General features: G+C 46.4%; 1 protein-coding gene across 2 annotated transcripts in view; it reads left to right on the top strand.

Annotated features, from left to right (window-relative positions):
- The first annotated feature begins 6,486 nt into the window (after positions 1-6,486).
- The window catches only part of LOC120041481 (cytohesin-1), a 66,294-nt gene continuing 51,019 nt past the window's right edge, over positions 6,487-21,761 (top strand). Inside the window, exon 1 of one of the 2 annotated variants that reach the window (XM_038986418.1) lies at positions 6,487-6,733. In XM_038986418.1, the coding sequence (XP_038842346.1) occupies positions 6,706-6,733 (28 nt within the window). In that variant the 5' untranslated portion in view covers positions 6,487-6,705. Of the gene's footprint in view, positions 6,734-21,366; positions 21,621-21,761 lie in introns of those variants that run through there. The other variant, XM_038986419.1, reaches the window with a different exon arrangement.

Genomic DNA, 21,761 nt, shown 5'->3' with positions numbered 1-21,761 from the left:
GAGTCATGTAGTAGAACTAGACCTTGTAGGCCTGCTCTGAGTCATGTAGTAGAACTAGACCTTGTAGACCTGCTCTGAGTCATGTAGTAGAACTAGACCTTGTAGACCTGCTCTGAGTCATGTAGTAGAACTAGACCTTGTAGGCCTGCTCTGAGTCATGTAGTAGAACTAGACCTTGTAGGCCTGCTCTGAGTCATGTAGTAGAACTAGACCTTGTAGACCTGCTCTGAGTCATGTAGTAGAACTAGACCTTGTAGGCCTGCTCTGAGTCATGTAGTAGAACTAGACCTTGTAGGCCTGCTCTGAGTCATGTAGTAGAACTAGACCTTGTAGGCCTGCTCTGAGTCATGTAGTAGAACTAGACCTTGTAGGCCTGCTCTGAGTCATGTAGTAGAACTAGACCTTGTAGGCCTGCTCTGAGTCATGTAGCAGAACTAGACCTTGTAGGCCTGCTCTGAGTCATGTAGTAGAACTAGACCTTGTAGGCCTGCTCTGAGTCATGTAGTAGAACTAGACCTTGTAGGCCTGCTCTGAGTCATGTAGTAGAACTAGACCTTGTAGACCTGCTCTGAGTCATGTAGTAGAACTAGACCTTGTAGGCCTGCTCTGAGTCATGTAGTAGAACTAGACCTTGTAGACCTGCTCTGAGTCATGTAGTAGAACTAGACCTTGTAGGCCTGCTCTGAGTCATGTAGTAGAACTAGACCTTGTAGGCCTGCTCTGAGTCATGTAGTAGAACTAGACCTTGTAGACCTGCTCTGAGTCATGTAGTAGAACTAGACCTTGTAGGCCTGCTCTGAGTCATGTTGTAGAACTAGACCTTGTAGGCCTGCTCTGAGTCATGTAGTAGAACTAGACCTTGTAGGCCTGCTCTGAGTCATGTAGTAGAACTAGACCTTGTAGGCCTGCTCTGAGTCATGTAGTAGAACTAGACCTTGTAGGCCTGCTCTGAGTCACGTAGTAGAACTAGACCTTGTAGGCCTGCTCTGAGTCACGTAGTAGAACTAGACCTTGTAGACCTGCTCTGAGTCATGTAGTAGAACTAGACCTTGTAGACCTGCTCTGAGTCATGTAGTAGAACTAGACCTTGTAGGCCTGCTCTGAGTCATGTAGTAGAACTAGACCTTGTAGGCCTGCTCTGAGTCATGTAGTAGAACTAGACCTTGTAGACCTGCTCTGAGTCATGTAGTAGAACTAGACCGTGTAGGCCTGCTCTGAGTCATGTAGTAGAACTAGACCTTGTAGACCTGCTCTGAGTCATGTAGTAGAACTAGACCTTGTAGGCCTGCTCTGAGTCATGTAGTAGAACTAGACCTTGTAGACCTGCTCTGAGTCATGTAGTAGAACTAGACCTTGTAGGCCTGCTCTGAGTCATGTAGTAGACCTAGACCTTGTAGGCCTGCTCTGAGTCATGTTGTAGAACTAGACCTTGTAGGCCTGCTCTGAGTCATGTAGTAGAACTAGACCTTGTAGGCCTGCTCTGAGTCATGTAGTAGACCTAGACCTTGTAGGCCTGCTCTGAGTCATGTAGTAGAACTAGACCTTGTAGGCCTGCTCTGAGTCATGTAGTAGAACTAGACCTTGTAGGCCTGCTCTGAGTCATGTAGTAGAACTAGACCTTGTAGGCCTGCTCTGAGTCATGTAGTAGAACTAGACCTTGTAGGCCTGCTCTGAGTCATGTAGTAGAACTAGACCTTGTAGGTCTGCTCTGAGTCATGTAGTAGAACTAGACCTTGTAGGCCTGCTCTGAGTCATGTAGTAGAACTAGACCTTGTAGGCCTGCTCTGAGTCATGTAGTAGAACTAGACCTTGTAGGTCTGCTCTGAGTCATGTAGTAGAACTAGACCGTGTAGGCCTGCTCTGAGTCATGTAGTAGAACTAGACCTTTCAGGGCCGCCGAGTGGCGCAGCGGTCTGAGGCGCTGCATTTCACTGCTAGAGACATCACTACAGACACCCTGGTTCGTATCCAGCCTGTATCACAACTGGCCATGAATGGGAGTCCCATAGGGCGGCACACAATTGGCCCAGAGTCGTCCGGGTTTGGCCGATGTAGACCGTAATTATAAATAAGAATGTGTTCTTAAACAGACTTTACTAGCTAAATAAAGGTTACATTAAAAAAGAATCCACATCTCCACCAGTTTCTAGGGGTTGTTTCAGGATGGGACCAACATCTTCTTCACACCACCTCTCCCAGTTGATCAGACCAGAGAGAGGGAATAAGGAGAAAGTAGACGGCTCTTTCCCAATTTGTCTTCCATTTGTCTTGCATCCTCTCCTTACATCACATTGGAGGAGAAGGTCCGAGGGGAGGGACCTTTGATCTTTTCCTCCAATGTGGTTTATGAAGGAGGCAAGAAGACAAATTGGAAGAGAGTCTACCTGTCATTCCCTCTCTCCCACTTCCCGTCTCCCAAGACTGCTCAAACAGCATTCCTCCTCTTGGGCTTAGTGTTTAAACAGGCCAGGACATGCTCATACCATATCTGACTCACTAACTGCAGTGCCGCAGACGTGCTGGGGTTGTGACAGAAGTCATGCTCATCTTTACCAGAATTACCACAGTATAGTATTGATGTTTAATGAAGATGTCAGCTGACTGCTCCAAGCCCAGTAAACCTCTGTAGAGCTACAGAGAAAAAGCTGCCACTTCTTCTTACCAATATTGCTAAGACCAGTTGAGTAACAGTAGGAAACAGGTTTAATGCATTGTAAGACTTGTAATAAGCATGTATGGCCCCTTTATCATAATCATTTGGGCTCCTGAGTGGTGCAGCGGTCTAAGGCACTGCATTCCAGGCTGCATCACAACCGGCCGTGATTGGGAGTTCCATAGGGCGGCGCACAATTGGCCCAGCATTAGGGTTTGACCGGGTTAGGGTTTGGCCAGTGTAGGCCGTCGTTGTAAATAAGAATTTGTTCTTAACTGACTTGCCTAGTTAAATAAAGGTTAAATAAATAAATAAAATAAATAACAGCCATTGCAGTGTAGATAGATACAACATATTATAAAGGCATTATGAAGGTTCGTACCCTATATGTATATACAGGAGTAAAGAATTACACCCAAGTGTTACAAAAAGTTGCATTAATGTTATAGAATGTGTTGTGCAACTGAACTGTGTTATGGCACAACCAGTTTGTAAGAGTAATTAGCCTATAGTATCGGCTGACTGTCAGTGAACCTATGATGAGATGTGAATGACAGCATAGGGCCTAGGGCAGGGGCGGACTGGGACCAGAAATCGGCCCGGGCATTAAATCACGCTGGAGTCTGACAATTTTGGGACGGTTTCTGCGTCTGTGCTCATTAACCTATTGAATTCACTAGTTAATTTACTAATTGAACTAATAAATAACTTAAAATACTGTATACTGTATCTCTCTTTGGCATAATACTGCCACAAACAAAGGCCTACATTATAAGTAGGCTAACAATGAAAAAGTAATTTCTTTACTTTCCATTCAAGTCCCAGATAGTTTGTGTTCCTGTTTATTGTCTCATTGGATTCTGAGGTAGAGTTGCTGTATTCTGAAGTCGGCCTATGTGACCACACACACACACTCACACACACACACACACACACACACACACACACACACACACACACACACACACACACACACACACACACACACACACACACACACACACACACACACACACCTCCAATTTGAGTCTGACGGATGTGGTGGAGTGTTGAAGGCAGCAATATTGCACAGATTGCCAATGTACTGCACTATTTGTGTGTCAATCTCTTTCCCTGCCCCCACCACCACTCAACTCTGCTGCCTGTTTTCCTCCCAACAACAGCAAGGTGTGTGTGCGCTTGTTTTAAACTGAGATCAGGCGGCCCAAAGCAACAGGTCGGAATAGAGTGAAATAGTAATGGCGTCTTTTTGTTGGAAATAACTCCGTCATGGTTCATTGAACAAAGCCTATGGGGAAATGAATGGCATTTTTGGATAAACACTGAAAATAAGGTCTGTCGTTAACACAGGTTTAGGAGATCTTATACGTTTTGTTCAAATAAAATCAAACTTTATTTGTCACATGCGCCGAATACAACATGTGTAGGTAGACCTTACCGTGAAATGCTTACTTACAAGCCCTTAACCAACAGTTCAAGAAAGAGTTAAGAAAATATTTACCAAATAAACTGAAGTAAAAAATTATAAAAACACAATAAAATAACAATAATGAGGCCAGATACAGGGGGTACAGGTACTGAGTCAACGTGAGGGGGTACAGGTACTGAGTCAATGTGAGGGGGTACCGGTACTGAGTCAATGTGAGGGGGTACAGGTACTGAGTCAATGTGAGGGGGTACAGGTACTGAGTCAATGTGAGGGGGTACCGGTACTGAGTCAATGTGAGGGGGTACCGGTACTGAGTCAATGTGAGGGGGTACAGGTACTGAGTTAACGTGAGGGGGTACAGGTACTGAGTCAACGTGAGGGGGTACCGGTACTGAGTCAATGTGAGGGGGTACCGGTACTGAGTCAATGTGAGGGGGTACCGGTACTGAGTCAATGTGAGGGGGTACCGGTACTGAGTCAATGTGCGGGGGTACCGGTACTGAGTCAATGTGAGGGGGTACCGGTACTGAGTCAATGTGCGGGGGTACCGGTACTGAGTCAATGTGCGGGGGTACCGGTACTGAGTCAATGTGCGGGGGTACCGGTACTGAGTCAATGTGAGGGGGTACCGGTACTGAGTCAATGTGCGGGGGTACCGGTACTGAGTCAATGTGCGGGGGTACCGGTACTGAGTCAATGTGAGGGGGTACCGGTACTGAGTCAATGTGAGGGGGTACCGGTACTGAGTCAATGTGAGGGGGTACCGGTACTGAGTCAATGTGCGGGGGTACCGGTACTGAGTCAATGTGCGGGGGTACCGGTACTGAGTCAATGTGAGGGGGTACCGGTACTGAGTCAATGTGCGGGGGTACAGGTTAGTCAAGGTAATTTGTACATGTAGGTAGGGGTGAAGTGACTATGCATAGATAATAAACAGCGAGTAGTGTAAAAAACAAATGGGGGGGGGGGGGGTCAATGTAAATAGTCCGGTGGCCATTTGATACATTTTTCAGGGGTCTTATGGCTTGGGGGTAGGTCCTGGATGGCAGGAAGCTTGGCCCCAGTGATGTACTGTGCCGTACGCACAACCCTCTGTAGAGCCTTACGGTCAGATGCCGAGTAGTTACCATACCAGGTGGTGATGCAGCCGGTCAGGATGCTCTCGATGGTGCAGCTGTAGAACTTTTTGAGTATTTGGGGACCCATGCCAATGTAACTGATGTGAAATGGCTAGCTAGGTAGCGGTAGTGCGCGCTAGCAGCCTTTCAGTCGGTGACGTCACTTGCTCTGAGACTTGAAGTAGTGGTTCCTCTTGCTCTGCAAGGGCCGCGGATTTTGTGGAGCGATGGGTAACGACGCTTCGTGGGTGACTGTTGTTGATGTGTGCAGAGGGTCCCTGGTTCGCGCCCGGGTCGAGAGGACGGACGTAAAGTTATACTGTTACACCAAATCTTTTCAGTGTCCTGATGGGGAAAAGGTGTTGTCGTGCCCTCTTCACGACTGTGAAGACGGGACTAAGCACACACCCCTGACGGGCCCCAGTGTTGAGGATCAACATGGCAGACATGCTGTTGCCTACCCTTATCACCTATGAGATAATCTTCATCAGCTAAAGTCACTTTTTGTGAATTTTGACACATTTATGTAACAAAAAAGCACACACAAAGGCTTCATAATTCATTAAGTTCATGTTAACTGACTGATATTATCTCATAAAACAAAACGTATAAGATCTCCTCAGCCTGTGTTAACCTCGGACCTTATTTTCGGCGTTTATCCCCCCCTATTATTTCCCCATTCATTTTTCCCGTAGGGATGTCTGAACAAAACAGAGGTATCTCATTTCCGTCTTTTAGGACTACACGCTGGCGAGCCGTATTATACCAAGGACAGTACAGTATGAAAATAGGCAGAAACCTCTTCTCCAATAGAAATCCCCGATCACACTTGTAGGCGAAGTTGGGGAAGTCATGGGGAAGTTGGCTAGCCAAGCTCATGCCCATATTCGTGTCATCGGGTCTAACGGTCGTCTAACGCCGAACTGCGCATGTGCAGGGCGTCAACTCATTGGCACTCCTTCGATATTAAGTTGTTTTTGACAACGATTAAAACGTGTCAGTACGTCACTTTCACGAGGTTGGAGTAATAGCATGTTCAACTACTTAATATATTCGTTTGCATCTATGTTGTGCCTTTAGATTGCGAGAAAATTAACAAAGTTAGGAAGATGTTTTCCCTTCTCTCATTGACTTCTCAAACCCCAAAACTCGGCCTGGTCTGTTTCACAAGCGTTCCCTGGGTTTAGAAGCTCTGTGATTATACTGCGTATTACGCAAATACAGGACGTGCGTGCCATTTGCCGCGCCTCTTCCCGAACAGAGTCACTGCTGCGCAGACACAGATTGGCTTGTCAAAGTCCTCGAAACCACTCCCTTCAACTGCTAACTCCCTTCCTTTGAATAGCAACCCATCAGATACCGTGTTTTATAGACGTGATTCCAGTACATAATAGTAAAAGTTATTACATTAACGGTTTAAATACCATTGGTTTTGTATCCGCAAGGTGAGCGGTGAAAACTTTGTGAAGCACCCACTCATTTGGAATAGCCTACTAGACCGAAAAATGGTTCTCAAGTCGGAAGACGGAGTCGGTAAGTTATACTAGATAGTGAGAAAAATATTATTCTGATCTGAAATGTATCCGCAAAGTTTGCTCACTTGTTGTCAATAGATAGCCGATTCAATTATGTGTTTTACGAAATGATTCAGAGAGCTGTAAGTTGAGTAAGTTTAGTAAGCTGTAAATTTAGTCTGTAATGAGCTTTGGTGGTGAGCGTGAGAACTCACCCACAAAATGTCTTCTACTCTGAGTCGGCGATGGGATGGCCTTGCTTACAATGTTTACTTACTAAGCTGACTAAGAAACAATCCTCCCGGAAAGCCAAGGATTTCCACAGTCCTGAAAACAGATTCCATGCAGCCTACTATTCTAAGGAAAGTTGTTGGGGTTATGATCATGTACATTGTCAATAGATTTCTGCATGATTCCGTTTACTATATCAGTTGTCGCACACATTTGTTATTTTGAGGTTATGTTATTTATTGGCTATGTATTATTTAATTTAGAGGCCTTCAATGTATTACTACAATAATAGTAGAGGGACAGCCTAATTTTTCCTGAATAAAAAATGTAGGCTTATTTCCATGCTTGACACATTGTAACATTAGTTACAGGGATGCATTGTAAAACACATAATGCGTTGTGAATCTATAGATTACCAGCACATCTGATGTATTATTCTGGTGGAACAGGATCTTGTTGTTCAACTGTTGGGTCCTTGTGTTTAGTGTCACTTCACAGTGAATGAACCACTATAAGGGTCTGTTCACTAGCAACAGGTGTTTGACTGCAGTCGTGCAGTTTCATCACCAACGTAGGCAGTTGGCACATCCAGAAAACACTTAGCAAGAGCCTGAAGTGATCTTATATCTGTGTAATAATGCTCAGTACTTTAGTAACAATATTGCATTCATGTTTTTGTTGTCATAGTAATTGCTTTGTAATGGAGTTGGGTAGTTTTAGTAATTACACAAGAGGAGTTAGGATTATTCCACCTGGGTAATAACGAAACAGCTCCATTAAATGCTGTTACTAATAAATCACAATGTCACACAATGTTAATGCAATGTTATTACAAGAGCAATCACAGTTTTAGAATGCTTCTTTCTTTAAGCAAGGTCCCCCTCTTATTAGGCTAACAATTTCCATTAGTCATAACCATTAAATGTGTCATTTTCCTATAAAAGACCCTGTCGCCTTTGATGTATGTAGTGGAAAGAGTAGGCCTTCATGATGCCTGTATTGTTTAATGTTCTTTTCATCTATGGTTTGGTGAGACTGTGGGTAGTTTTAATTTGCATTTTTAGCCCACTTCACGTCCTTGTTAATCCTGTTAGAGAAACTGTGAACTAGAGGTCGACCGATAATGATTTCTCAACGCCGATACCGATTATTGGAGGACCCAAACAATTATTGGAGGACCAAAAAAAGCTGATACCGATTAATTGGCCGATTTCTGTATGTATAAATTTGAAATAATGACAATTACAACAATACTAAATGAACAATGAACACTTTTATTTTATTTTAACTTAATGTAATACATAAATTAAATCAATTTAGTCTCAAATGAATAATGAAACATGTTGAAATTGGTTTAAATAATGCAAAAAAAAGCAAAAAAAAGCTGGTGGTTCCTTTTAACATGAGTCTTCAATATTCCCAGTTTAGAAGTTTTAGGTTGTAGTTATTATTAGGAATTATAGGAATATTTCTCTCTATACCATTAGTATTTCATATACCTTTGACTATTGGATGTTCTTATAGGTACTTTAGTACTGCCAGCCTAATCTCGGGAGTTGATAGGCTTGAAGTCATAAACAGCGCTGTGCCTCAAGCATTACTAAGAGCTGCTGGCAAACTCAGGAAAGTGCTGTTTGAATGAATGCTTATGAGCCTGCTGCTGCTCTCTACCATCGCTCTGTCAGACTGCTCTATCAAATATTAAATCATACACTTAAATATAATATAATCAACACACAGAAATATGAGCCTTTGGTCATTAATATGGTAAAATCCAGAAACTATCATTTCGAAAACAAAATGTTTATTCTTTCAGTGAAATACGGAACCGTTCCGTATTTTATCGAACGGGTGGCATCTAAATATTGCTGTTACATTGCACAACCTTCAATGTTATGTCATAATTATGTAAAATTCTGGCAAATTAATTATGGTCTTTGTTAGGAATAAATGGCCTTTCAACAGTTCTCAACGAGCCAGGCGGCCCAAACTGCTGCATATACCCTGACTCTGCGTGCAATGAACGCAAGAGAAGTGACACAATTTCCCTAGTTAATATTGCCTACTAACATTAATTTATTTTAACTACAAATGCAGGTTTAAAAAAATATATACTTGTTTATTGATTTTAAGAAAGGCATGATGTTTATGGTTAGGTACATTTGTGCAAAGATTTTGCTTTTTCGGCAATGCGCTTTGTTAAATCATCACCCGTTTGGCGAAGTTGAAGTAGGCTGTGATTCGATGATAAATTAACAGGCACCGCATTGATTATATGCCACGCAGGACAAGTTAGTTAACCTAGTAATATCATCAACCATGTGTAGTTAACTAGTGATTATGTTCAGGTTGATTGTTTTTTATAAGATAAGTTTAATACTCGCTAGCAACTTACCTTGGTTCCTTGCAGCCACAAGGTCCTTTTGATGCTGCACTCGCGTAACAGGTGGTCAGCCTGCCACGCCGTTTCCTTGTAGAGTGCAATGTAATCGGCCATAATCAGCATCCAAAAAGGCAGATTATCGATTGTTATGAAAGCTTGAAATCAGCCCTAATTAATCAGCCAATTTCGATTAATCGGTCGACCTCTACTGTGAACCCCTCTGACTGACTGAACACCTCGGACTGACTGACTGACCCCCTCTGACTGACTGACCCCCTCTGACTGACTGACTGAACCCCTCTGACTGACTGACTGAACCCCTCTAACTGACTGAACCCCTCTGACTGACTGAACCCCCCTGACTGACTGAACCCCTCTGACTGACTGAACCCCTCTGACTGACTGAACCCCTCTGACTGACTGAACCCCTCTGACTGACTGACTGAACCCCTCTGACTGACTGACTGAACCCCTCTGACTGACTGACTGAACCCCTCTGACTGACTGACTGAACCCCTCTGACTGACTGACTGAACCCCTCTGACTGACTGACTGAACCCCTCTGACTGACTGACTGACCCCCTCTGACTGACTGACTGACCCCCTCTGACTGACTGACTGACCCCCTGTGACTGACTGACTGACTGACCCCCTGTGACTGACTGACTGACTGACCCCCTGTGACTGACTGACTGACTGACCCCCTCTGACTGACTGACTGAACCCCTCTGACTGACTGACTGAACCCCTCTGACTGACTGACTGAACCCCTCTGACTGACTGACTGAACCCCTCTGACTGACTGAACCCCTCTGACTGACAGTGTGCCACACGCCAGCTGATCTAGTTACATTATGGAATTCACAACTAAATGTTTGCCACCTAGATATCTTCTAACTGTTAAGTCAACTGTCTAGAATGTGCTAAATGCTCTGCAGTTGTGCATTTGGTTTGATCATTTAGTAGCTAGTTATCTGCTAAGTGGTTAGCTTCTTGCAATCAAGCTCCTCTTGGTAAGAGCAGAGAATCCCCTCCGGATCAAGAGCCTTGCTAATATTAGTTTTGTGAGTGAACTAAATAGGGCATCGGGTACCATTTGGACTCTCTGTCTCTAGGCCTGGTTACTGTGCTGATAACACTTCCCCATGAGTGGCCCCTTTCTCTCTGGCAGTCACATTGGACGCAGGTGGGCTCAGCGGAACCAAACCATCTCTTTCCTTCCTCTTCTCTCTCTCGGTGTCTCTCTCTCTCTCTCTCTCTCTCTCTCTCTCTCTCTCTCTCTGTCTCTCTCTCTGTCTCTCTCTCTGTCTCTCTCTCTGTCTCTCTCTCTGTCTCTCTCTCTGTCTCTCTCTGTCTCTCTGTCTCTCTCTCTGTCTGTCTCTCTCTCTCTCTCTGTCTCTGTCTCTGTCTCTCTGTCTCTCTCTCTGTCTCTGTCTCTATCTCTGTCTCTCTCTCTCTCTCTCTGTCTCTCTGTCTCTCTCTCTCTGTCTCTCTGTCTCTCTCTCTCTCTGTCTCCTTGTCTTCTCCAGTTCTAGAACAGGTAGCAACAGGTTTAATGTTTGTCATAACAGCAGAAGTTACTGATCAGTGCTGTTGATGGGGGCCCTCTGCTACAGCCTGTAAAGGCTGCAGTACTGCTGCTAACAGTCAGTTTTGTTGTGACCTCTGTAGCGAAGCATTTCAAGAACTCTGAAAATGTGCCATTCAAATGTTGTGGCTAGGCTGCCCATGCTTTGGTTGTGTAATTGTAGGAACTTGATTGGTTTGGGCTGTGGGAGAGGGAGATTAAAGTGAAAGGATGTTTTTTGATCCATTACATATTGAGCTGTACATGCTAGAGTGCCTACCCACAGTATTCACTGATGGGATCTCTATTGTGTGATCGGTAATGTGACTGGAATAATAGATTACTCTGTGTGTGTCTCCGTGTGTCTCTCTGTGTGTGTGTGAAAGAGAGAGTATTAAAGGGAGCAGGAGAAAGAGAGACCATAGGAACAATGTTAGAGATGGAAGCTATGTGATGATGCTGTCCCAGACAGCTGTGTGAAGCATCGTTGGTTGGCTTTGGGGTCAGTCTTACTAATGGCTATAGTCTGGAGATGATGCCTATCAGCCTATGTTCCATTATACTAGCAAACAATACACAACACATGTCTTGATCCTACGTCATTTGCAAGTGTGGATAGTGGAAAACAACAGAGGTCCTGCTCCTCTTAGACTGGAGGGTGGAGGACTGTGGTCATGAAGGAGGAGGAGGTTGGGTTGGGGTGCACTTTACCTTTCCCACGGTCAGGGCTTTGACTGACGCTCACTCTGCGCTTTCTCTCTGCCTTAGAGCTGTGAGAAACAGCCACAACAGGAAGCCAGCAGAGCTCCCAATGAGCCTGGCAGGAAGTGACGTGTGTGTGTGGGGGACCACACACACACACACACACACACAGACACACGGCCCGGGTGGGTGGGATAGTGTGTGTGTGTCTGTCTTGTGTGACAACCACTGTGTGGTCCATTATGTGACCACCACTGTGTGTGTGGCTGGCTCTGTGTCAGCTACTGGTGTTGACGGCCTATAATGCCAGTGGGGATGTTGACAGTATGACGAGGCATGAGGGGCTTCAGCATCATAGAGCAAAGATGGCTATTGTAGATACATAGAATTATCCGTGGTGACGTTTCCCCTTGGTACAGATCTAGGATCAGCTTCCCCTCCCTCAACCCTAACCTTAACCATTAGTGAGGGAAGTGATCAGTGTGTAGGTCAACTTCACCCTGCTCCTTCACTCCCACCACTACCAGGATATCAGGATGTTTATGTTGTATGTGTTGCTTTAGCAGAGAGGCCCAGTCTACTGCTGATCCCCCTGTACCAGAGTAGAGCACCGGTTCAACTGCTGCTCCCCCTGTACCAGAGTACAGCACCGGTTCAACTGCTGATCCCCCTGTACCAGAGTAGAGCACCGGTTCAACTGCTGCTCCCCCTGTACCAGAGTAGAGCACCGGTTCAACTGCTGATCCCCCTGTACCAGAGTAGAGCACCGGTTCAACTGCTGCTCCCCCTGTATCAGAGTAGAGCACCGGTTCAGCTGCTGCTCCCCCTGTACCAGAGTACAGCACCGGTTCAACTGCTGATCCCCCTGTACCAGAGTAGAGCACCGGTTCAACTGCTGATCCCCCTGTACCAGAGTAGAGCACCGGTTCAACTGCTCCTCCCCCTGTACCAGAGTAGAGCACCGGTTCAACTGCTGATCCCCCTGTACCAGAGTAGAGCACCGGTTAAACTGCTGATCCCCCTGTACCAGAGTAGAGCACCGGTTCAACTGCCCCTCCCCCTGTACCAGAGTAGAGCACCGGTTCAGCTGCTGCTCCCCCTGTACCAGAGTAGAGCACCGGTTCAACTGCCCCTCCCCCTGTACCAGAGTAGAGCACCGGTTCAACTGCTGCTCCCCCTGTACCAGAGTAGAGCACCGGTTCAACTGCTCCTCCCCCTGTACCAGAGTAGAGCACCGGTTCAGCTGCTGCTCCCCCTGTACCAGAGTAGAGCACCGGTTCAGCTGCTGCTCCCCCTGTACCAGAGTAGAGCACCGGTTCAGCTGCTGCTCCCCCTGTACCAGAGTAGAGCACCGGTTCAGCTGCTGCTCCCCCTGTACCAGAGTAGAGCACCGGTTCAGCTGCTGCTCCCCCTGTACCAGAGTAGAGCACCGGTTCAGCTGCTGATCCCCCTGTACCAGAGTAGAGCACCGGTTCAACTGCTCCTCCCCCTGTACCAGAGTAGAGCACCGGTTCAACTGCTCCTCCCCCTGTACCAGAGTACAGCACCGGTTCAACTGCTGCTCCCCCTGTACCAGAGTAGAGCACCGGTTCAACTGCTGCTCCCCCTGTACCAGAGTAGAGCACCGGTTCAACTGCTGCTCCCCCTGTACCAGAGTAGAGCACCGGTTCAACTGCTCCTCCCCTTGTACCAGATTAGAGCACCGGTTCAACTGCTGCTCCCCCTGTACCAGAGTAGAGCACCAGTTCAACTGCTGCTCCCCCTGTACCAGAGTAGGGCACCGGTTCAACTTCAGCTCCCCCTGTACCAGAGTACAGCACCGGTTCAACTGCTGCTCCCCCTGTACCAGAGTACAGCACCGGTTCAACTGCCCCTCCCCCTGTACCAGAGTAGGGCACCGGTTCAACTGCGCCTCCCCCTGTACCAGAGTAGAGCACCGGTTCAACTGCTCCTCCCCCTGTACCAGAGTAGGACACCGGTTCAACTGCGCCTCCCCCTGTACCAGAGTAGAGCACCGGTTCAACTGCTCCTCCCCCTGTACCAGAGTACAGCACAGGTTCAACTGCTGCTCCCCCTGTACCAGAGTAGAGCACCGGTTCAACTGCCCCTCCCCCTGTACCAGAGTAGAGCACCGGTTCAACTGCGCCTCCCCCTGTACCAGAGTAGAGCACCGGTTCAGCTGCTGCTCCCCCTGTACCAGAGTACAGCACAGGTTCAACTGCTGCTCCCCCTGTACCAGAGTAGAGCACCGGTTCAACTGCCCCTCCCCCTGTACCAGAGTAGAGCACCGGTTCAACTGCGCCTCCCCCTGTACCAGAGTAGAGCACCGGTTCAACTGCTCCTCCCCATGTACCAGAGTACAGCACAGGTTCAACTGCTGCTCCCCCTGTACCAGAGTAGAGCACCGGTTCAACTGCCCCTCCCCCTGTACCAGAGTAGAGCACCGGTTCAACTGCTCCTCCCCCTGTACCAGAGTAGGGCACCGGTTCAACTGCTCCTCCCCATGTACCAGAGTAGAGCACCGGTTCAACTGCTCCTCCCCCTGTACCAGAGTAGAGCACCGGTTCAACTGCTCCTCCCCCTGTACCAGAGTAGAGCACCGGTTCAACTGCTCCTCCCCCTGTACCAGAGTAGAGCACCGGTTCAGCTGCTGCTCCCCCTGTACCAGAGTAGAGCACCGGTTCAGCTGCTGCTCCCCCTGTACCAGAGTAGAGCACCGGTTCAGCTGCTGCTCCCCCTGTACCAGAGTAGAGCACCGGTTCTGCTGCTGCTCCCCCTGTATCAGAGTAGAGCACCGGTTCAACTGCTGCTCCCCCTGTACCAGAGTAGAGCACCGGTTCAACTGCTGCTCCCCCTGTACCAGAGTAGAGCACCGGTTCAACTGCTGCTCCCCCTGTACCAGAGTAGAGCACCGGTTCAACTGCTCCTCCCCTTGTACCAGATTAGAGCACCGGTTCAGCTGCTGCTCCCCCTGTACCAGAGTAGAGCACCAGTTCAACTGCTGCTCCCCCTGTACCAGAGTAGAGCACCGGTTCAGCTGCTCCTCCTCCTGTACCAGAGTAGGGCACCGGTTCAACTTCAGCTCCCCCTGTACCAGAGTACAGCACCGGTTCAACTGCTGCTCCCCCTGTACCAGAGTAGGGCACCGGTTCAACTGCTCCTCCCCCTGTACCAGAGTACAGCACCGGTTCAACTGCCCCTCCCCCTGTACCAGAGTAGGGCACCGGTTCAACTGCGCCTCCCCCTGTACCAGAGTAGAGCACCGGTTCAACTGCTCCTCCCCCTGTACCAGAGTAGGACACCGGTTCAACTGCGCCTCCCCCTGTACCAGAGTAGAGCACCGGTTCAACTGCTCCTCCCCCTGTACCAGAGTAGAGCACAGGTTCAACTGCTCCTCCCCCTGTACCAGAGTAGAGCACCGGTTCAACTGCTCCTCCCCCTGTACCAGAGTAGAGCACCGGTTCAACTGCTCCTCCCCCTGTACCAGAGTAGAGCACCGGTTCAACTGCGCCTCCCCCTGTACCAGAGTAGAGCACCGGTTCAACTGCGCCTCCCCCTGTACCAGAGTACAGCACCGGTTCAACTGCGCCTCCCCCTGTACCAGAGTACAGCACCGGTTCAACTGCTCCTCCCCCTGTACCAGAGTACAGCACAGGTTCAACTGCTGCCCCCCCTGTACCAGAGTACAGCACCGGTTCCCAGCTGCTGGAACCTGTATACATGTGTGAGCTGATCTCCATCACTAGGCCTATACAGCACACCTACTATATAAACCACCAGCTCCTCTCTCTGCCTTGTGCTGACCATGACAGTCACACACACACACACATGCACGTAGGGGCTTGCATGGACACACATATGCAAGCACACACGTACATGCGTATGAACACACACACACCTTTAGAAGTTTCTTTCTCATATAGGTCAGCTAGAGTCATTTCCCCTGGCCCAGTTGAAACCACATGGGCTGGATCATGAGACCACGTCTCTAGCTAGTGAGTCAATCTGTATGATCCTGTCAACCATAAATGGACACTTCATATTCATCTCCAGCACCACCACAACATCAACATATGTGAAAGTGGCACGTTTCTATGTTTTGTAGTAAAACAGATAGAGGAAGATAAGAGTTTCCAATGACATCATCACGCCTACTCACAATTGGTCAAAATCACACGATGCACACCGATGATGTCATTGGAAACACTCATCTTCCTCTATCGTTTTTACTACAAAACATAGAACCGTGTCATCAGATGAATATGAAGTAGAAACCTGGTGAAGTTTCCCTTTAAGGGAGAGCTCCTAGGGGGCTAATGACTAGCTATTGATGATTTCGGTCCCAGAAGAGTCTGTCTTGTGATCATATAAACCACTGTAGGAGCCTTTATATCAACGTTGGGATGTTACTTTTTTCATCATCTCAATGTGTATAGTAGAGGTCGACCGGCATGCCCGATTAATTAGGGCCGATTTCAAGTTTTCATAACAATCTCTAATCGGCATTTTTGGACGCCAATTATGGCCGATTACATTGCTCTCCACGAGGAGACTGCGTGACAGGCTGACCACCTGTTACGCGACTGCAGCAAGGAGCCACGGTAAGTTGCTAGCTAGCATTAAACTTATCTTATAAAAAACAATCAATCTTCACATAATCACTAGTTAACTACACATGGTTGATGATATTACTAGGTTAACTAGCTTGTCCTGCATTTCATATAATCAATGCGGTGCCTGTAAATTTATCATCGAATCACAGCCTACTTTGCCAAACGGTTGATGATTTAACAAAGGCGCATTCACGAAAAACAGCACAATCGTTGCACGAATGTACCTAACCATAAACATCAATGCCTTTCTTAAAATCAATACACAGAAGTACATTTTTTTTAACCTGCATATTTAGTTAAAAGAAAGTCATGTTAGCAGGCAATATTAACTAGGGAAATTGTGTCACTTCTCTTGCGTTCATTGCACGCAGAGTCAGGGTATATGCAGCAGTTTGGGCCGCCTGGCTCGTTGCGAACTAATTTGCCAGAATTTTACATAATTATGACATAACATTGAAGGTTGTGCAATGTAACAGCAATATTTAGATGCCACCTGTTCGATAAAATACGGAACGGTTCTGTATTTCACTGAAAGAATAAACATTTTCTTTTTGAAATGATAGTTTCCAGATTTGACCATATTAATGACCAAAGGCTCGTATTTCTGTGTTTATTATAATTAAGTCTATGATTTGATATTTGATAGAGCAGTCTGACTGAGCCGTGGTAGGCAGCAGCAGGCTGGTAAGCATTCATTCAAACTTTACTGCGTTTGCCAGCAGCTCTTAGTAATGCTTGAAGCACAGCGCTGTTTATGACTTCAAGCCTATCAACTCCTGAGATTAGGCTGGCAACACTAAAGTACCTATAAGAACATCCAATAGTCAAAGGTATATGAAATACTAATGGTATAGAGAGAAATATTTGACGTATCATAATTCCTATAATAACTGCAACCTAATATTTCTTTACTGGGAATATTGAAGAAGTGGGAATATTGAACCACCAGCTTTCATATGTTCTGAGCAAGGAACTTAAACGTTAGCTTTTTTACATGGCACATATTGCGCTTTTACTTTCTTCTCCAACACTGTGTTTTTGCATTATTTAAACCAAATTGAACATGTGACATTATTTATTTGAGACTAAATATATTTTATTTATGTATTATATTAAGTTAAAATAAAAGTGTTCATTGTTCATTCAGTATTGTTGTAATTGTCATTATTTCAAATATATATATATATATAGAGAGAGAGAGAGAAATCGGCCAATTAATCAGTATCAGCTTTTTTTGTTTAGGTCCTCCTATAATCGGTATCGGTGTTGAGAAATCATAATCCGTCGACCTCTAGTGTATAGTCACTTCTTAGTCAACTTTTGGGACACGTCTTTAGGGGTTGATTTGGGATTGAGCCAGGGAGTGTGAATCAGGGACTTCAGAGCGGCTTAAGCCGACTCACCAGCTAGCACTGGTTAATATGGGAGGGCTCTCTCTTTGTCTCTGTCTTGCTTTTTCTCTCTCTCTCGCTCTCTCTCTCCGTCTCTCTCGCTCTATCTCTCTTCGTCTCTCTCTTCGTCTCTCACATACATTCTCTCTCTCTCTCTCACTCTTGCACTGACTCTCACTCTCCATCTCTCTCACACCCATTCTCTTTCTGTCTCAGTCTCTCTCTCTCCTCTCTGCAGTGGAAAGCAACATGGAGCACTCTGCACATATACTGTACAATAAAAGTTATTATCGTTGTGTGATTCGAGCCTGAAAAAGAGTTGAATTGCTTTGATTCTAGATTCAAATTCAGGAAATAACTAACCCACCTTGTACAAAATCATTGTAGCCAAACCAAAGTGAATCTAGAATCAAAGCAATTCAACTCTTTTTCAGGCCCGAACAGCATTGTCTTGAAAACCTCACCTTAGACAACAGTGACTAGGGTCTGATTTCAATGATGGACTCTGTTGGCATAGAGGAACAAGGTCACTGCCTACGTCACTACCGGATCAGCTCGAATACACTAGTCAATAGTATCTTCGCTAGATGGAGATCACAGAGGTTATTTTTAATGCGTGGCTAGTTTGCATCAGCTACCTTCACGAAAACAACAGCAAAGGTTTTGCCTTCAAACTCTGGTTTCAAATCATGACGTTCTGGCATGTCTGCCTCGTGATTGGTTGCCTAAAGAGTCCGTCATTGAAACCAGACCTGAGTCACTGTTGCCCAGGCTGGGGTTTTAGAGACTACAAACAGGACAGGTGAAGGCCTAAGTCTTTTCTTTACACTATGAGCAGAGTTCTCCATGTTGTATTCCACTGCAATCTATATCACATTACCCGGCATTCTCAAACACTATCCACCTTTTAAAGTGATACATCACCTTCTAAAAACAATCCATATCACATTACCCGGCATTCTCAAACACTATCCACCTTTTAAAGTGATACATCACCTTCTAAAAACAATCCATATCACATTACCCGGCATTCTCAAACACTATCCACCTTTTAAAGTGATACATCACCTTCTAAAAACAATCCATATCACATTACCCGGCATTCTCAAACACTATCCACCTTTTAAAGTGATACATCACCTTCTAAAAACAATCCATATCACATTACCCGGCATTCTCAAACACTATCCACCTTTTAAAGTGATACATCACCTTCTAAAAACAATCCATATCACATTACCCGGCATTCTCAAACACTATCCACCTTTTAAAGTGATACATCACCTTCTAAAAACAATCCATATCACATTACCCGGCATTCTCAAACACTATCCACCTTTTAAAGTGATACATCACCTTCTAAAAACAATCCATATCACATTACCCGGCATTCTCAAACACTATCCACCTTTTAAAGTGATACATCACCTTCTAAAACCAATCCATATCACATTACCCGGCATTCTCAAACACTATCCACCTTTTAAAGTGATACATCACCTTCTAAAACCAATCCATATCACATTACCCGGCATTCTCAAACACTATCCACCTTTTAAAGTGATACATCACCTTCTAAAAACAATCCATATCACATTACCCGGCATTCTCAAACACTATCCACCTTTTAAAGTGATACATCACCTTCTAATAACAACGTTGTTTTATTATTATTTTCGACTTACTAACGTTGTTGTCGTTTCATCCAAACTACTAGCTAAATTATTATTATTATAAAGCTGCATTATTGTCTGAAAGGTGAAGTGAGAGTCTGGCTGCTCCCAAATGGCACCCGGGCTTATATAGTGCTCTACTTTGGACCAGGGCCCGTAGCTCTCTGAGACTGGGCTTCGAGGTAGTAGCTCTCTGAGACTCTGGGCTTTGAGGTAGTAGCTCTCTGAGACTCTGGGCTTTGAGGTAGTAGCTCTCTGAGACTGGGCTTTGAGGTAGTGGCTCTCTGAGACTGGGCTTTGAGGTAGTGGCTCTTTGAGACTGGGCTTTGAGGTAGTGGCTCTTTGAGACTGGGCTTTGAGGTAGTGGCTCTTTGAGACTGGGCTTTGAGGTAGTGGCTCTTTGAGACTGGGCTTTGAGGTAGTGGCTCTTTGAGACTGGGCTTTGAGGTAGTGGCTCTTTGAGACTGGGCTTTGAGGTAGTGGCTCTTTGAGACTGGGCTTTGAGGTAGTGGCTCTTTGAGACTCTGGGCTTTGAGGTAGTAGCTCTCTGAGACTGGGCTTTGAGGTAGTGGCTCTTTGAGACTGGGCTTTGAGGTAGTGGCTCTCTGAGACTGGGCTTTGAGGTAGTGGCTCTCTGAGACTGGGCTTTGAGGTAGTGGCTCTTTGAGACTGGGCTTTGAGGTAGTGGCTCTTTGAGACTGGGCTTTGAGGTAGTGGCTCTTTGAGACTGGGCTTTGAGGTAGTGGCTCTTTGAGACTGGGCTTTGAGGTAGTGGCTCTTTGAGACTCTGGGCTTTGAGGTAGTAGCTCTCTGAGACTGGGCTTTGAGGTAGTGGCTCTTTGAGACTGGGCTTTGAGGTAGTGGCTCTCTGAGACTGGGCTTTGAGGTAGTGGCTCGCGGAGACTCTGGGCTCTCTGAGACTCAAACCACAGGCTCAAACCGCAGGCTCTCTGAGACTCTGGGCTTTGAGGTAGTGACTCTCTGAGACTGCGCTTTGAGGTAGTGACTCTTTGATACTCTTGGGTTTGATGGAGTGACTCTCTGAGACTCTGGGCTTTGAGGTAGTGCCTCTCTGTGACTGGGCTTTGAGGTAGTCGCTCGCTGAGACTCTGGGCTTTGAGGTAGTGACTCTCTGAGACTGGGCTTTGAGGTAGTGGCTCGTTGAGACTCTGGGCTTTGAGGTAGTGACTCTCTGAGACAGGGGTTTGATGAAGTGACTCTCTGAGACTCTGGGGTTTGATGGAGTGACTCTCTGAGATGGTGAAGTATGTAGCTGTGACTCAGACTGGTTACAGACGCCCAGACTCATAGGCCTGAGTCACAACAAGAGCTCATGTAGCCTAGTGCCCACCCACTGTCCCTCTAGAGATGGTAAGAGATGACTTCACAGAGTCACTAGTCAAACAACGACATTATGCATTCACTTTCAAGCACCATTCCTCTTGTATTCATTAATGTATTCTTCATCTCAGTATCACAGAGTAGGAGGTTGTCATAGCTACGGAGATTGTACTTTGATAACTGTCAGCACAGTGTAATGACATCATGGAACATACATTCATACATAACAGTCATGTTTGTTGTGTTGAAAGGCTCCATATTTATCTGAGGGTCTCTTGTTAAGATCTAAATACCACTCTGAGCTTGGTATGCCTGAATACACTACCTTCTCAGAGGCAGAACTGTGTATGTGTGTGGTTCAGTGTGTGTGTATGGTTCAGTGTGTGTGTGTTTCAGTGTGTGTGTGTGGTTCAGTGTGTGTGTGTTTCAGTGTGTGTGTGTGGTTCAGTGTGTGTGTGGTTCAGTGCGAGTGTGTGTGTTTCAGTGTGAGTGGGGGAAGAGACGGAGACAGGCGGAGGAGAAGAAATGAAAAAGAAGAGAAGGAATAGAGGATGGCCACTGGGTGGAGCCTCTATGTTAATGATAGCCATGGCAGAGGAGAGAGAGAGAGGGACTGAGCAAGAGGGGAGGGAGGGATGGGGTGGGAAGGACAGAGAGAGAGAGAGAGGGGTGCGTGAATAAGTGTTTCTCTCCAGATGGACTGTGGCAGGCTGTGTGCTTGGAGCAGGCAGGCTGCGTAGTGAGTTCTGTGTGGTACAGTAGGGTAGACAGACAGCACCTCTTTCTCCTTCTCTCTTTCTCGTCTGCTGGAGGAGCCGGCTGCCTCTCTCCTTCGCTGGCCATGCTGTCGCTAGGCTTAACAGCCCGGACTAGCTGATTGAGGAGAGGTGCCCAGGGGACAGGAGAGGTGCCCAGGGGACAGGAGAGGTGCCCAGGGGACAGGAGAGGGGGAAGACAGGAGTTTTTAAGACAGAGATTACATACTTTTAAGGATTGTTCACCCAGGTTAGTCATTTTTGATTTGTTACAATGTGATTATTGTAATTATTAGCTGTCAGTAGCATTTCATTTAATTCATTGCGTCTGTGTGGGGTGTGTTTGTGTACACTTTTCCTTTTAAAGCAAATACGCAATTGAACTCTGTAC

This window comes from Salvelinus namaycush, chromosome 3 (genome assembly GCF_016432855.1).
Source record: "Salvelinus namaycush isolate Seneca chromosome 3, SaNama_1.0, whole genome shotgun sequence".
Classification (NCBI taxonomy): domain Eukaryota; kingdom Metazoa; phylum Chordata; class Actinopteri; order Salmoniformes; family Salmonidae; genus Salvelinus; species Salvelinus namaycush.
The sequence above is the reverse complement of the archived record's forward strand: the minus strand, read 5'-3'. Positions and strand labels throughout refer to the sequence as shown.